This window comes from Glandiceps talaboti, chromosome 19, assembly GCF_964340395.1.
Source record: "Glandiceps talaboti chromosome 19, keGlaTala1.1, whole genome shotgun sequence".
NCBI lineage: Eukaryota > Metazoa > Hemichordata > Enteropneusta > Spengelidae > Glandiceps > Glandiceps talaboti.
The window spans coordinates 12,950,591-12,968,090 of record NC_135567.1 but is presented as its reverse complement, the minus strand read 5'-3'; the positions used below and the strand labels follow the sequence as shown (position 1 = coordinate 12,968,090).

General features: G+C 35.1%; 1 protein-coding gene across 1 annotated transcript in view; it reads right to left on the bottom strand.

Moving 5' to 3' along the window:
- LOC144450004 (uncharacterized) overlaps window positions 1–17,500 on the bottom strand; it is a 103,530-nt gene that overhangs the window by 28,154 nt on the left and 57,876 nt on the right. Inside the window, exons 41-57 of the mRNA XM_078140569.1 lie at window positions 17,103–17,225; window positions 16,144–16,254; window positions 15,190–15,303; window positions 14,240–14,386; window positions 13,655–13,792; window positions 12,307–12,429; window positions 11,436–11,590; window positions 10,429–10,596; window positions 8,914–9,078; window positions 7,370–7,862; window positions 6,431–6,643; window positions 5,061–5,180; window positions 4,246–4,451; window positions 3,606–3,690; window positions 2,945–3,133; window positions 2,219–2,335; window positions 1,033–1,299 (exon numbers count right to left, since the gene is read on the bottom strand). Coding sequence (XP_077996695.1) covers window positions 1,033–1,299; window positions 2,219–2,335; window positions 2,945–3,133; window positions 3,606–3,690; window positions 4,246–4,451; window positions 5,061–5,180; window positions 6,431–6,643; window positions 7,370–7,862; window positions 8,914–9,078; window positions 10,429–10,596; window positions 11,436–11,590; window positions 12,307–12,429; window positions 13,655–13,792; window positions 14,240–14,386; window positions 15,190–15,303; window positions 16,144–16,254; window positions 17,103–17,225 — 2,934 coding nt within the window. The remainder of the gene's footprint in view (window positions 1–1,032; window positions 1,300–2,218; window positions 2,336–2,944; window positions 3,134–3,605; window positions 3,691–4,245; window positions 4,452–5,060; window positions 5,181–6,430; window positions 6,644–7,369; window positions 7,863–8,913; window positions 9,079–10,428; window positions 10,597–11,435; window positions 11,591–12,306; window positions 12,430–13,654; window positions 13,793–14,239; window positions 14,387–15,189; window positions 15,304–16,143; window positions 16,255–17,102; window positions 17,226–17,500) is intronic.

Below are 17,500 nucleotides of genomic sequence, written 5' to 3'. Positions count from 1 at the left end.
GAGAGAGGGGGTGGGGGTTTTTGCACTAAAACCTAGTAGTACTGTTTAAGGAGTTTTTAATGCATCAGTGTCTCAACTGACTTCGGGTCATGGTTTCTGAAATTACAGCGCTTAATAGTTTTGGGGCGAAACTATGTTGATACATTTGGTATTTAAACTCAAGATACTTGACATTGCCTCTTCTACCGTGTGCTAGATAATCAATATCCCAACTAATTGCAATCTCCTCATTAATGATTTGAAAAAGAAGTGTCAACCATGCATTTACACGTTAATATGCTAAATCTCCTACAATAACCTCTTTTCACAAAAGGGCTACCCGTCGCTGGACCTTCATTTCCATTTTAAAATCAAAACATCATTTTGTGTTTGTGAATCAAACAAACAATAAACAATAGTTAATAAAGTCAATAAACACCATTGGAACACTTGTAAACAAATCACCTCAACAACTGAGAACATGTCCACAGTCTTTTAACATTTGAACATGTTGTGATTGTTAGCAAGTTGGTGAATGGGAACTATTTCAGTAAATGTTCAAACCTCACTTCTGTCATTTTCAGACAATTGCCTTTTAAGATAAATGTACACCAAACCGTTGGGCTAATACCCATCCCTTTCAAATAGATATGAATATACTATTATACTCTATATACCTAATCTATAATATACAATACAAAGTATATCAAGAGTATTGAGATAGAAAAGTAGATGCAATAAAACATCTATATCGTATTGATATCTAAATTGCAGCATCGCTTATGAAGACATAATTCATGTACGCAATCACTTATTAAGAGAAAGCATCTTGCAAATATACTATGACTATGTTTGGGAAGTCACTCTCAGAGCATGGTGAAAGTAGCTGAAATAGTGCACTATTGCCCATGATATGACATTGTAAACTAGAGCGTCACATATCTAAAATGGTTTACTTTGGTGCTGTGGTTGTGAAGACTGTGTTACAATACCTATTGTAATACAGTAATAAAACAAATAATCCAGATGTACGTTCACATTTCTCTACTCTACCTAATTTGGCTTCCCCCTCTTGAAAGTCCTCAGACGATAACTTCGATGCCTTTCCAATCTTTGTTGCTTGTGTAGCCAATGTGTCATATAGGCATTGATCGTTGTCCTCACAAATGGTTTTGGCTTCTTCCAAGAATTCCTTATTACTGGTGTTAAATCTGTCTATCAATTCGTCAAAGAAATACGGTACAAAGTCTGGATCGTTGAATGTATCCCAAGAGTCTCCATCGGAATAATTGAATAACGATTTAGCTGGTGTCACCATCCCTGCGTACAAGCAATATATTATAAAATAGGCATTATGGCATCCAGTTAGATATTGAACAAATATGATTTGCTTATTTATCAAAGGTAGCTGTCATTTTACATATACATACATACATACATACATACATACATACATACATGCATACATGCATACATACATACATGCATACATGCATACATGCATACATACATACATACATACATACATACATACATACATACACACACACACGCATGATTGTTAAAAACGATGCCATATACTATGTGCCCAAACACTTTATGCTATCATATCAAGAGTATTTCTTGAAAACAAGATGTTAACATATATGCCATGAAATGAAACATCTAGCTCTTTTTGAGAGCTAAATCGGCTGTGAAGATAAAATTCATGTAAGCGAAAACACCTTGCAAATCTACTATGCCTATGTTTGAGAGACGTCACTCTGAGGGTATGGTGAAAACAGCTGAAACAATGTACTATTGCAGTTGATATAACGTTATAAACCAGTGTGGCACATAGCGAAAATAGTTTACTTTGGTGTTGTGAGTTGTGAAGACTGTATTACAATATTGCACATCAGAATAAATGTTAAAAAAATACCAAGAATGCCATTAAATCTTGTACTGTCATTATCAATTGTAAAGATAGATAGGGAATTGAACTGAATTTAATTGTTTTCCCACAAACGAGAAAAAACATACAAATAACAAGTAAACGTTAACATCCATGAAAAGACGTACAACGATTTAAAATTGTGGGTGAGAGACTGAAAACAAATTTTGAGAAAACCAATCGTGCCTAGCCAGTTGATTTCAAAAGTGGGAATTGCATATCAAAATATGGTGACTGCAGTTTTTTAGTTAAAACATCCCAACTTACGAAACAAGAAACAGAATCATACATAGGGTATTGACTTACAGGTTTGTCCGAACTGAAACTGTTCTCTGTCAGTCAATCCTTCACTAGGGTTATTTGGTATTTTCACAGATCCATTCGGCATTGTGAAGTCATCGGTTTTGTCACCATTCCATTTTCCTGGTGATTAGAGGAAACACAAAGTAACTGTATTTTCGATAACATGAACTTAATTGTTTTCATTTTTGTCAAAAGTATCATAGTGCATGCATACATATCTTAATTCGACCCAGAACAAGCTAAATATCGGTCACAATACCCCTTTTGTGAAAATTTGATAAAAAATACAAATATCACTGTTCACAGAAAACAGACGTGCATGAAGGTCAAGAAAACAAAAGACTTCGTATCTTTTTGTTGTAAATGTTTTTTTTTTTAAATGTTTAGGGTCGGTCAGGTCATCGGAAACACACTATTTTGCCTTAAGGTACATGGAGGCGACGGTTACAATTCAAATGCTATTTTATGTTTGTCTGATTGCCATAACATTTACAGACTAGTGTAGTTTTAGCTTATAGGCAGATTCAAAACTAAGTTTATGCTCGAGATTTTAACTTGTCACTACTCCACCTAGGGGTAATATTGCCAATTGATTAAGAGAAGCAGTTTATTTTTACAAGTGATTGACTAATTTTCAGTAAATATATATTTGGTTACTTGATGACAAAAAATATCCCAGCTGCAGCTCTTTGAATTTTATCATATCAAAAGCGTTACTGAACTACTCACCAAGCAAACCAAGAGTTTTTCCCTTGAAAGATGTTGGTGCACTAAACACAACATCCAACATCGAACTGTCTTTGATTATTCCAACTGATATTGAAATTCCAGATGAAAACACTGCAACAACTCTGGTGTCATTTTTGTCCGTCGTTTTCAGCCTTAACTTTACATATTCTAAATCATAATCTGTAAAATCTGTTCAGAGACAAAACACAATGTTATCAACTTTTTTTTCAATGCACATCGCTGCACTCCTCATCATGGCCATTTCAAATCTTCGAATTGTTTCATATTGGAAAACCCGAATACGTGTATATCAACAAACAAACAAATAAACTTTAATGAAATAAACTATTTTCAAAATACCAAATCACAACTAGATAATGCAGCAACCTTCTCAAATATGAACAAGTGGTTTCAAACTAAATGAAGCATAATTATGTAAGATGTTTACACAAATCTCTCTCTCTCTCTCTCTCTCTCTCTCTCTCTCTCTCTCTCTCTCTCTCTCTCTCTCCCTCCCTCCCTCCCTCTCGTATATATATATATATATATATATATATATATATATATATATATATATATATATATATATATATATATATACGCCACATTAAAGTCATTCCAAGTAGCAATTGCACCCTTGTAAATAAACATATAATTTCACCTTCACTGAGATAAGAGTTATTGTATTCCTGTCCATCTGCCAAGATAACCATCTGGGTGATATTTTTCTGTAATATTATTTGTACCTGTAGGGTAAAATCAGGGACATGTCAATTATACATTATACAAGACGACTTTACCCAACGAATAACCATGTTATATATAGCTATAGCCTATAGTTTGCATACTTAATGTTCTTCAGCAGATTCAGTAGTTCATTTTTGTGATTCCGTGATGCATAGCGTAAGAGAACGTCGCTTATGTTGTTACATTTAGTCTTGTTTTGTCTTTAGTATGACTAAAATTTCCCATCTAAAAGTGGTACTGCGTCTCCCCTGGACAGAGATGGTGGTCAAATTGGTCACAGGTAGGGTAAAGGTTGGGTAAAGGTGGGCAAATTTGACTTTTCGTATAGTGAATGATGATGGTGAGGTGATGGTGGTGGTGGTGGTGGTGGTGGTGGTGGTGGTGGAGGTGACGATGATGATGATGATGACGACGACGATGATGGCGAAAGACTTGGCTTGCCACAAGATCTTTTAAAGTAATTAGAGTTATTGACATACTACAAAGGAAATTGAGAGTTGAAATATACAATTTGAAGTGATTGCTTATGAAATCCCAATAAACTTATCACTTACCGTGCTTGAATTTCCCTGTCTGGCAGCGAATGCAGTGAACTCAGTAGCTGATGTTTCATTACCACCTTCGTAAGTAGCAAGTCCGGTCCTGCCTTGCAGGTTAAAGTCCACGTCATCAACCGTCACCAGTGTGTATTCACCAAGTCCATTGAAGGTATAGTCAACACCGTCCAAGGTTTTAAGATGGGGATCACCAAACATCCAACCTTTAAAACGATGCATTTTCTTATTTTGAGAATATTAATTTAATCAAACTTTGGAGTGCAAGTCATTGATAGTAATTTTTTGACATTCATATATTCCGAATTTAATGGTAATCAATTATTGCGAGAGAACGTGGCACCATATATTTTATTCATTGTGTGTTTAACAGACCTCTGGCATAATATTTATTAGTACTATTTATAAGTTCTCTGTAAAAGAGACTATCCGATGTTTTCATAACACACAGGTTTATTCTTTTAAAACTCTTGTAAATGAATTTAAGCATACATGTATGGCAGTTATCTAGTTGGTAATCAACAGACCGACCGACTGATCGACCAACCAACCAACCAACCAACCAACCAACCAACCAACAAACCAACCAACCAACCAACTAGCCAACAATGACCAATCAAGCAATCATTAAATAAATGAACCCTAATGAGACGATCACAAATACGTTGGTAACACACATGTACATCTACTAATCAAATCAAACATTAATTGATATGTATGTGGTCACAATACAAAGGTATACGTTACCATTTTCTAAGAATAATATTACCAATATGATCAGCTATACTCCCATCATAATATCATCAAATACTTACCAGTATTTGGAGGGATGTATCCACCACACTGACCTACAGGTCTCTTCTCAATGTAAAGCTCACAGAATACAGGATCATTGGACATAGCACAGCAGTGGTACCTTGGCATTAAGTCACCAGCTAAAAGAATTAACGATATCTTTGAATAAGGTCGCAATAGTAACAATGTTGAAGATGGATACCTTTTCTATTTAATTTGTCAATTTTAACATAACCCAGAGTTAAAGTTACCTCGTTACTTTTATAAATCATCCCATTTACCCAAATATATTTGTTAGCAAGTAAAAAAAAAGAACAAGCAAATCAACACAACCCAAAAATAATAAGTACACATGTACTTTTTTCTGTGACCTGTCAATCAAAATATCTTTAAATTAATTTGTATATTATTAAGTGGGTGTGCAAAGTTCCAACGTAATGTGTGTATTCAGAACATGTGATGTTTCATCAATGTTTGTGGAAGGTACAAAATATAAAATGTATTTATGCCATGCACGAGCCAAGCTGAACAAAAAGAATATGGACTTTATACTCTGGTCGTTCTACATTATGACAATGTACATCTATGTCATGACAACGCGTGTCTACGTCACTCGTTCTGCTGTGTTTGAAGTACGATTTAAAACAGTCAAAATTGCTATTACTTTCCCTATTTTTCTTTCATATTACTGGTGCTGGCATAATTATGCTATTCTCCAAAAAATTTGTTCTGAAGATACACGTGACCCGAGGGCCTTTTGGTCACTCGTATTTTTCTATGCTGAAATACGTAAAGTATTGGGGACTAACATATAAGTAAACCAGGTTAAAAAGTAGCGATGTGGTTGACATGCTCTATTAAACAACTGAACACAAATTATTCGAGGTGTAAATCCAAAGCGACTTTGGCATAGATACGTACATTGCTGTCCATGCTTTATGGACAAACACTCACACACACATATACATATATATATATATATATATATATATATATATATATATATATATATATATATATATATATATATATATATATATATATATATATAACTCGGTGAGTATCAATCTGCTAAGACAGTGCTCTATACCGCAGTGGCAGAGCGTAATAGTTTTGGTAGTACTGGAACTCTTTCTTGTTACACCCAAGAAAGAGTTCCAGTACTACCAAAACTATATATATATATATATATATATATATATATATATATATATATATATATATATATATTACCATGCAGCATCCAACTGAATACAACTTCCAACATTATTACAAGTTTAAGTCATTTTAAATAGGTCAAAATCATATTAGACATTTGTGGATGAAACCTATAGATTTATGATATAAATTTTGATATTCGTTACATATACAAGTACGTTCCCATACTTACTTATCCAAAGTATGTATCTGTTCCACCACCACCACCAACCCCATCCCCACCACCACCACCATCCACGGAATGTAAAGTGAGTTCTCTCTTGGAAACTACAGGACCATACATCCTGCTCATAACCATCAACCAATGAGTGGTCTGACCTATAGGCACATTGTTGTCCAGCACCGAATCGATTGGGGTTCGCTGACTGTAATGTGAAGCTGAAACCTACAATATATAGTTAATTATACAGTCATAAAAAATACTGAATTATATAAATGGCATAAAATTAAGGCGTTGTGTATGTAGTCTTTTGTGACATTTCAAGATTTATAATGTACCACTATATGTGTTGATATAACCATTACTTTATAATGTGTTGTAATGACAAACCTTCCATCATACATACTACACAGCAAATGAATAGCTTAAACTTTTGAAGATCACAATATTGAACACATATTGCCTGGCCATGAGGGCTATAGCACCTGTTTATTACACCCGAGGGACTGTGAGTTACCAGAATCACATGCTCTTTCTCGAGGCCAAAGGCCGAGGGATATAGCATGTGATTCTGGTAACTCACAGTCACGAGGGGGTAATGAACGGGTGCTATAGCCCGAATATAGGCCAGGCAATATGTGTTTTATAATATACCTCATGCTGTGAACTCGCGGTGGCAGACGACATCGTCAGAAGCCGCCATTTTGACCTGCTGTGAACGCGAGGTGGTCATGTGACCATGTAAAAGTTGATGGAACTATTTCCCTAGGGAAATAGTCATTCTATTTTCCTATCACGTGACTGATTCTAGCGAATCATGGCACAGCATTATCACTAGGTATATTATAATTATAGTTATATTAGTTTGTTATGATGAATTTAATGAATGTACAGACGAAATAAATCTCACTCAATATACGAATAGACAAACATCGATCATTATTAATATACCTTGGCGGATACTGATACCATCTCGAACATCAGACGTGAGACCTGAGTTTGCTTCTTCATCTGTGATGTCAAGATCAACTTCCCCTGTTATTACAGTACTTCCTCTACCAAATCCGTTGTCATTTCTACCCTGGTCAAATCCACATGGACATCCCCCAAGTCTTTCATTCCATGTTGATGGATCAGGTTGAACCTTGTACCAGTCTAGACATCTCTTTTTGTGGTTCACCGTCCATCGATTATTGTTTTCAAGTCGTAAGATCCAACGTCCTCTCAATCCTGTATTACCATCCCTCAGATCAGGGCGGTATCTGTCTTCTGAAGTTACACCATCTTGGAGGTTTACAAACAGGCCATCACCATTGCTGTATCCATATATGGCGTTGTTTTCACTGCGACTTTCATAATCCCATAACATAGCATCTTCCTTATAGTTGATAATTGCAAAGGCATAAATGCCATCTGTGGCTATGACTGCTTGGAAGGTGTTTGGCTGGGAAGGAAAAACATAATGAATATCATCCGTTCTTTGGAAGCTAAGTGTATGATTGTCCTCGTTAAAGGTCTTACCATATGTAGCAATGCATAAATGCTATTTCTTGTTAAGATTGCTTGAAAGGTGTTTGGATGGGAAGGAAATTATCATTTTCTTTGGAAGTCAAATGTATTATATTGCCATACTACAATTATGTAAAAATGCGATGACCCTTTTCTTGAATCTGAGATAGATTTAAGACCACAATTGTAATCACATGCTTTGCTGGTTAAATGTCTTACGTGTGTAACAATCACACTTTGTATTGAATAATAATAATAATGAAGCGAATTTATAATGCGCCTGTTCCCCGAAGAGCTGCAGTCACAGGCACAGAACTACTAACAAAATGAAAGGATACAGAGAAACAACTTGGAAATATGGAAGGATGCAAGTCCTATATTCGCAATAACACAAATTAATAAATAAAAATGAAATGATAATAATGAAAATGACAAATGCGACTGGGTGCTAGAAGATAGCTAATGAAAAGCTAGTAGGTGTCCAGTCACTCATCCCCCCCGGGCCCATGAAAAGTATAAATTAATCAGAAAAAAGAAGAATACGTAGGTATAAGTATGTAGAGAGAAGTGTGTAAGTGAGAGTGAGTTAAGATTGAAATAGGTAAGTTTTAAGGTCAGATCAGAAGGAAGACTTACAGTGAAAGTGATGAAGACTGTGGGGAAGACTTCCAAATTGATGGAGCAGTGTAAGAAAAGAAATGCTCACCGAGCTTCTTAGTGACAAATGGTGTCATAAGGATCAATAAAAGTGACGAAAATGAGCAAGATATTTATCCGAGATGGATTAAAGCTTGTGTTCCAAACCTATTGGTGTTATCTCATAAATGACGCCATGCGGTTTACATAGGATTATATTGAACTAACATGGCTATAGCTCTGCCAAACAACTGTCTCCAAAATTCTACTCCCAACCCAACCCAACCCAACCCAACCCAAACTTGGCTTCTAATGAGTATGGGTTTATTAATAGTGTGAAATTTTCTTACCATATTTTTGGTGTATGTTACATTAAACGCTGCAACTTCAGACCAGGTCACTTTTAGTATCCACGTAGCACTGAATCCAGGGACTGGTCTATCTACTGTGCCGTCAGCTATACGACTGTCCACTTCATCAAATATGGCAGAATATGACTGATCTTTGTCATACACCTGTTAAATCAAATAACAACAATGACATCATAGTATAGACGTATAATTACTCATCTAAATGTGAAAGATCTCTCCAAGAAATTGTGCTGTGAAGTTTTACAAAAAAGGTATGTGTTAATACATCAACATTTATTTATTAACCCTCAGTTAATTTACTCCATTTCATACATTACTATTAAACATGTTGTAATAAACTGCTAGCTAAGTTGCTTCCATTTTGTGTCTTTTGCTTTGTGTTGTAATCTTTGTTTGTTCTTGAATAAAATAATTTCATTTAAAAAAGGGAGAAATCATTCACTTCCTCAAACTGTATTCATATGGCTGTTTTACTTCAAACACAATGCTATACTCACTCTGTACATATACACGGTATAACAAAATTACTAAATACAAACTTTTTCATTCAATCACATTTCTATAGCGCCGAATTCCAGAGCAATGTTCTGTTCAGTAGCGCTGAATAGCTAAACCAAGCCCTGACTATGCCAACTGCAAAAACATCTACACTGTATAGAAGTTTCCTTCACTCTGCAATAATAACATTGAACAACCTTCCAGATGCAGTCATAGGAAAAATTAAGAGTGGTGGTATCCGGTCTTTCAAATGCCGAGTGCACAAACACTTAATAGCACCATTGACAGGAGGGGTATTATGCGTGACTGGGTGATTCAAGTGATGTAGGTAATTCACTTGGCATACTAGAGTACTTGTGATTTATGAGCTGGCTGGACCTGTTCCTTAAACTGCCAGAAAACAGTGCAGTAAGACCTGGTGCTGTAATTCTCTGGTAGGGTCTAGTTCTTTTACTGGTCACTTGGGTTTCCAACAATGCATGTTGCCTCCTCTGTAGAACGTATGGATATTTGTACACTTGTATGTCTCATGTATTTTTGGTTCCTTTTTATACTTTACTTTTGTCCCTCGGACAGGACGTAACATAGAGGGCCCGTGTATCGGAGTGCAATACCCAATGCACGTTAAAGAACAATCTACACTTTTCGTAAAAAGTCAGGTGAAACCCGTTGTAGCATTTTAAAAGCAGTTGATGACTATTTATCTGTAATTGTTTTTAAATTCCTTGCCGTCTTACATTTTTTGTTATTCTGAGCAGCAGCGAACCAATTTGTTTGCCTATTTAGGAAATCTCTGTCATTTATTCCTGAGTTGGCTATTTTTTGCAATAACCACTACATAACTACATATACAAAATGAAACATGCTTTGGTGAACAAATACGTCTTCAGTTTTCTTTTGAAACAATCCAGGCTGAAGGCTTGGTGAATGTCAAGTGGCAAAGAGTTTCATAGTTTCAGGGCGAAATATGAAAATGAACGACATATTACGACATACCTGATAGTAGACTTCACCGTGGGCGGTGTTTGTCATGTCAGAGTCTTCCCAGAATACAGCAATCATTGGTATTTTATGGGAGGTCGTGAAACCACTCTTGAATGGATGTGGGTATGGTAGCTTGACATCGTTCTTATTCGATAGAACTATCAAACCATTGTCGGTGAACTGATGAATACATAAGGCAGGGGTTAGTTTAGTTTTATTTGTTTATCAAGAATATGTTGTGATTGAATAAAAAGTGAATAAACATTTTCTAGTATCCAACAATACATAAGGTTACTGGAAGTCATATTTTTATTGCCATGAATTTTTGTGTGAAGAAATGTAATGAAATTGAGAGGATTGATTGTAAGAATGCTATGATTTTTCTTCATTTTTCAGACTAATCATATGTATATATGTACATGATTTTGAGGGAATTGATACAATTTTACATTCATGAAATTTCTCCGATAAGTCAGAGAAATGTTTCAAATATGCCTGTCTAAATGACAGTTGTTATGCCTCTCGTACTAATTGCGAGTTATGGCAAATTGCAGTACATTGTCTCGCATATTTGGCTGTTGTCAACATATTGTTACAAATTTGGATCTACAGGCACAAGATGCTCTACATGATATTGCCTATTTGGCAGTTATCTACATACTGTTCCGAATTTGAATCCAGGGCCACAAGATTCTGTATATTGTATCGCACACTTGGTAGTTCGCTACATGTTGTTACAAATTTGCATCCAGGGCCTTGAAGAACATAGCCAGGGGTACGGTGTTTAGCATCGCTTACATATTAATCATGAACACATACACATAACTGCCCCCCCCCCCCCACAAAAAACAAAATTGGAGGGCAAAGTTAATTTGAAATTGATCGATTTCAAAAACATCACATTCTCTGACTTACAAGCAATATGACAACATACAGGACAGATGATCTATACCAGTATAATACAAATAATAAAGGAATTTTGAGTATTTTTTCCAGAAGAGAATGACAAGAATACTTACATAGAGGCTATCGTAAAATTTACTAAAGAACGGGAATCCTACAGGTGGTTTGAAGGTTGGTGATATCAGATCACGTGCTGACTGCAACATTGATTCGCTATTGCTCCGCAATTCCATATCATTAACTTCACTTCCATAAGCAAATAGAATTATTTCTGTAAAGTGTCATTATACCAATACGAGTTATGGATATCAGTGAAGAATTTTATTTTATATTATCGCTAATACGTACAGCCACCTTAATCACAATCAATCGACCAATCAATCAATCAATCAATCAATCAATCAATCAATCAATCAATCAATCAATCAATCAATCAATCAATCAATCAATCAATCAATCAATCAATCAATCAATTGGATTTTTACAGCGTAGATATGCAGATTAATGTTCTGTTCAGTAGCTGTGAATGGCTAAAGCAAACCAAAAGCTTGTTGGTGTTTTGTTTTGTTTTGAAGAAATCCAGGCTGGATCTGACGAATGCCAAGTGTCAAAGAGTTCCGTAGTTTGTGATACCCAAATATAGTATCATGAAGTGACAAATTATGTCCAAATATGGTATTACCGCGTCAGAAACCTTGTCCAACTATGGAGTACGATATTGAAAATATCTAAAATCTAGAAAAAAAAGCTCATGTTCCATTCAACACTGAGGTTGCATGACTTTTATTAATCGACTATACAACGTATATAAGTAAGGTTGTACACATAAATTTGCATTTCATGATTTCATTTTCAGATAGTCTCATAAATACTTTAATTAGGTGTGAAAGATTCAAGGTCTACTACTATTCAATCTATTGTGATTGATTTGTTTGGGTTACATACAATTGAAAGCATAAAACAAAAGATAGATCCACTGCATCTTACCATAGCACTTCTTGCCATCACCACGGTAACCTTCATAACATTGACATGTATAACTTCCTATAGTGTTGGTACAGTAAGCATTTATATCACAATCATCTGTTTGTTCCGCACATTCATCAATATCTTTGAAAGATAAAAGAAAGTTAGTTTCAAAAATAAATAAGAAATGTAATCAATGCGCACAGCACAATTGGATAAACGAATTTTATTAGACAACAAACCGTCAGTCTTGTTCTCTTTATCTTTGGTAGATGGCGCTGTTTACGGCCATTTTACAAAATGAAATGTTTTGAAAATAATTCTCAAATAAATCATATTTAAAACAATCATTTCTATCTGTTTATGTAGCAATAATTATAATATTCATAAATTTCAAAATATAAAGCGACAACTTTATACAACAATACTATGATATTTTTTTGGAAAATAATGAATTTGATGAAATAGTAAAATCTTATGCTAGTTGACATCGCTAAGGGACAACATTGGCAAAATGAACATTGGACTTGCTGTGAAAGCCTAACTTAAAAGTTGCATTACCTGCAACTGGAATATTTTTGAAACGGTTTTGTTAAATATATTGATTCACTCTTAACACTATACACCCTGCCAATATATTATAATAATTGCTGCTGGAGTGATATATCCAATCAAACTAATGTTGGGTCCGCAAACAAAAATCACCCCCCCCCCCCATTCAACTTATTAGTATACTACCTATGAACACACTCGACCTATAATCACCATGTACTATATGTGTAAATGTTCATATTTTAGTGGATATATTGTTGACCATCAATACCACGCCATAGTTACAACTACAGCAGCGTTAATACATTCAAAAAGAACTCAAAGGCTATATCATTCTCCAGAGTGCATAGCGCATATGAAGTCGAAGTTACATGGCAAACTGGCGTTTTATAAATTGATTCACTAACAAGACTAAGTAAAAGGTATATAACATACAATATTATTACATAATGTACTAAAGAATTGCTTGAATACTCTCTCTCTCTATATATATATATATACATCATATACATCCCTGTTTCAATGACATATTTACAGGGTTGTAAATGTGTTTTATTGCCATTTCAAGTGCTTTAGTCGAAAAATAACCCTAAAACTTCTGAAACATCTGTACCAACTCTGGTAATAGTTACTGACATTTGCAATAAAAATAACATTTTTCACGTAATATATAGTTGCTGACACTAAATAAAATCAGCATCACAATTATTAGATATGTCGATTATACAAACAACTACATTCGTAGTGCCAATGATATGTGAGTTTAACATTTTATATAGATTATATTTATCTGCATTCTCTGCATTTGAAAACTCACCAATGCAATCCTTGCCGTCATCATCACCATCATCATCACGATAACCCTCGTTGCAGTCACACTCATAAGATCCTATGGTGTTTGTACATGTAGCAAATTCGTCGCATTCGTGTGTTCCATCGGAACATTCATCAAAGTCTACCGTAAAAGGTAATATATGGTTAGTATGGTCTGTCTGTCTCTGTGTGTGTGTGTGTCAGTCAGTCAGTCAGTCAGTCAGTCAGTCAGTCAGTCAGTCAGTCAGTCAGTCAGTCAGTCAGTCAGTCTGTCTGTCTGTCTGTCTGTCTGTCTGTCTGTCGATCTGGCTCTCGGTTTGTCTTTAGGTCTATCCGTATATTGATTGGGCGGTCGATGTTTGTTGGCATACTACAGTATGTATGTATGTATGTATGTATGTATGTATGTATGTATGTATGTATGTGTGTGTGTGTGTGTGTGTGTGTGTATGTATGTATGTATGTATGTATGTATGTATGTATGTATGTATGTGTGTATGTGTGTGTATGTTTATTAGGATGCATGTGTGGATACAATGTATGTGGTAATTGAGAAGTTATTGCCATAGCATCAATATTAATATGTTACCTTCACAAGAACGTCCATCAGATTTCAGTTCATATCCATCATAGCAACTACAGTAGTATCCACGATAATCCTCAGTGATCAGTACATTGTTGCAGTCATGATGACATAATCTGAATATTTTTTCAAAGAATTTACACTCATCGAAATCTGTTGAAATGAAAGTTGAAAGACGAGTATTTTTTACAATGGAAATTGTCAAATGAGATAAGCAACAACTTCAACCAACTATTGTGGTTTGCTAAAGTGTGTCATTCGTTTACTTGATTCTGTTTTTAAGTTAATGTAGACACTACAGAAATAAACTTTTAAACATTTCTCGTCAATAAAAAAACCAACCTGTACGCAATTAAATCAAAATGAAAAAAGAAAATGAAAACTCATCATATTGTTTCGACAAACAACATGTCGGTAAGTGTATCCTTTCTGTGAAAGTGTGATGAGATATGTACAGACATTGCAAGGGGAAGAAAACAGACATGTATGAAGGTCAAGAAAATATAGTATTTTTCATCTTTTGCTAGGGTTGGGGACTTCAACTAGTGGCGGTCGGGTTTAAAAAAACACACTAATTTGTTTATTGCTTTCCTCCTTTGTCTAATTTTCAGAAATGCGATGCATGTGTTATTGCGTTATACACCATTTCAGACTGCAAACAGGAAATTGAGATTACAGCGCCCTCGCTTAAATTAGGGGTATCATCATAGTACAATTTCGTAAGAGCTTTGTGCCTTGGTAGTCTGTACACATGTAAACCATGGATGTTTTTCGTATTGTTCAGACATCGAGGAAAAGCAGCAGTGCTCTATGATTAACTAAGTAACCTATACCATGTATACCCCCAAGGTACGCACAGACAGGAAGTAGAGCGCCACCATGGCAAATATTTGAAAGGCCGATTGCGTTATGTGTTATTGATAGGTATTAAATTGTCAGTGATTTCAATAGATTACCTTCTTCGCAATTTGTTCCATCCCAGCCGAATTGACAGAAACAATCATATCCATTGACCATTTCTGTGCATTCGCCATCATTTTGACATGGATCGGATCCACACTCAATAATGTCTATGAATTATAATCACATACTAATTAGCTTTATATTAAAGTGACCATATGGATGGCGTTTTGGTATTTATTTAACATTTTTAGTTTATAAAACAATTTTATCATGGCTTCCTAATTGAAAAATCAATGTGAAACTATATAGACCAAATGTGTGTTTGTCATTCAACATGTTGCAAAAAGCTAAAAGATGTGTAAAAAGTGTATTGTTGTACGTACAGTAACACACCTTCTACGCATCATTTTACACATTTGCAATTTATTGAGTTACAAACAAAGACTTGGCATATGTTGTTTCACATTGATTTCTTTTTAGAAGGAAGCCATTATAAAAAAAGTTTTACGAATTAAAATTCCAAAATATATACACAATCTTCATCCATATGACCAATTTAATACAAACAAAATGACATCTTATATATATAAGTGTTGCGCATACTTGGGATGCAGAATCTAAAAACGTTATCAAGTTGCTTCCCAGTAGGAAAATAAGAATTGAAGCCATTACAATCACCACATGTAGGTTTATTCATTTCAACAGAAGTGGTTTCTACTAGTCAAGAGAAAAGTAATGTTTACGGGTTGTGAGTTAATTAGATTCCAAAAATTACACACACACACACACACACACGTTTATATACATTAAATATGTAAACAATTTATAGTCAGTTCTTTACCATCTTGATAATGACAAATTTGTACGATAATTAAAAATAATACAGTAAAAATCTACTTACAACGTTCTAGAAGAGTGAATAAATAACCGATATTGATATACATTAACAGAGGATGATGTGATGGTAATTAATTGAATATATATGAATATTAGAGACCAGGGCTTACCTTCATCACAATTTACACCTGTATATCCAGGAATACACTCACAGGAATACATATTTATTCCATCTATACAGCCCCCATTCCCGCATGAAACACTCAAACAATCATCAATATCTGAAGGAAGAAAGATCATAATCATCATCATCATGATTACGATCACGATCATCATCATCATCATCATCATCATCACCACCACCACCACCACCACCACCACCACCACCACCACCACAACCACCGCTGCCGCCACCGCCGCCACCACCAGCACCACCACCATCACCACCACCACCACCACCACCACCACCACCACCACCAGCACCAGCACCATCATCATCATCATCATCATCAAATTTATATGTTTTGCTCATAATCACGACAGATGTCTCTCTAACACTGATTTGGGTTTACTAAACAGGGAAAAAAGTCATTGCTTACTTCAAAAGAGTTGTTTGTAACCATATTTGTATTATGGAATGACGGAAGACTTGATCAGACTTGGAAGGAGACTGATGAACTGAGTTCTTTGTCGGAGGAAGCATTAAGCGGCAATTTACGCTCTTTTGGAAAGTTCAATTCAAACAATCAATGCCAGGTGTGGTATCTAATAACAGGAGGTCGTAAAGTACAACAACGCCAATATCTAGACTAACTGAAGTTGACCTTTCTGGAAACACTATCTGTACAGACTATCTTGCAATATAATGAACCTTAGACTGAGACTAAACACAAAACATCCATTTTATGACCTCCTGTTACCAGATACCACACTTGACGTTGGTTGTGTGCATTAGATTTTCCAGAGAGTGTAATTGTTCATATTCAGGGTCTTATCAATTGAGTTTATCTTGAAATCACATTTACGTTTATTCCCTTCACACTGGTCATTTGCAATTCATTTTCTATGACCACAAGGGACACAAAACTAACGCCATCATAACAAAAAAAAATAGTAATGGAACACATACCCTTGCAGATGGTACCAATACGTTCGTATCCAAGGTCACAGGGACAAAAGAAGCTTCCAGGTTGATTAATACATTTGTCATGTTCATCTGGACAGGGATCTCCTATTTCACATTCATTGATATCTACCAAAAAGTCAATCATAAAGAATGAGGAAAACCATTGCATTGGATAATTATGGATGGACGACTTGATGTATTTTAAGCACGAACATATGTATTATTAACAACATTTGTTGAACATTAATGAAGACTAAATAAGCTTATATGTCCACAAAGCGACAAATTGCCGTGTATATGTATTTAATATTAGCATTTTTTTCTAATTTAAACTTTGTAGGGAGCCCTCAATGACTACAGAGGGTTGTATCATATTAGACAATAACAAATCTGCATTCAAC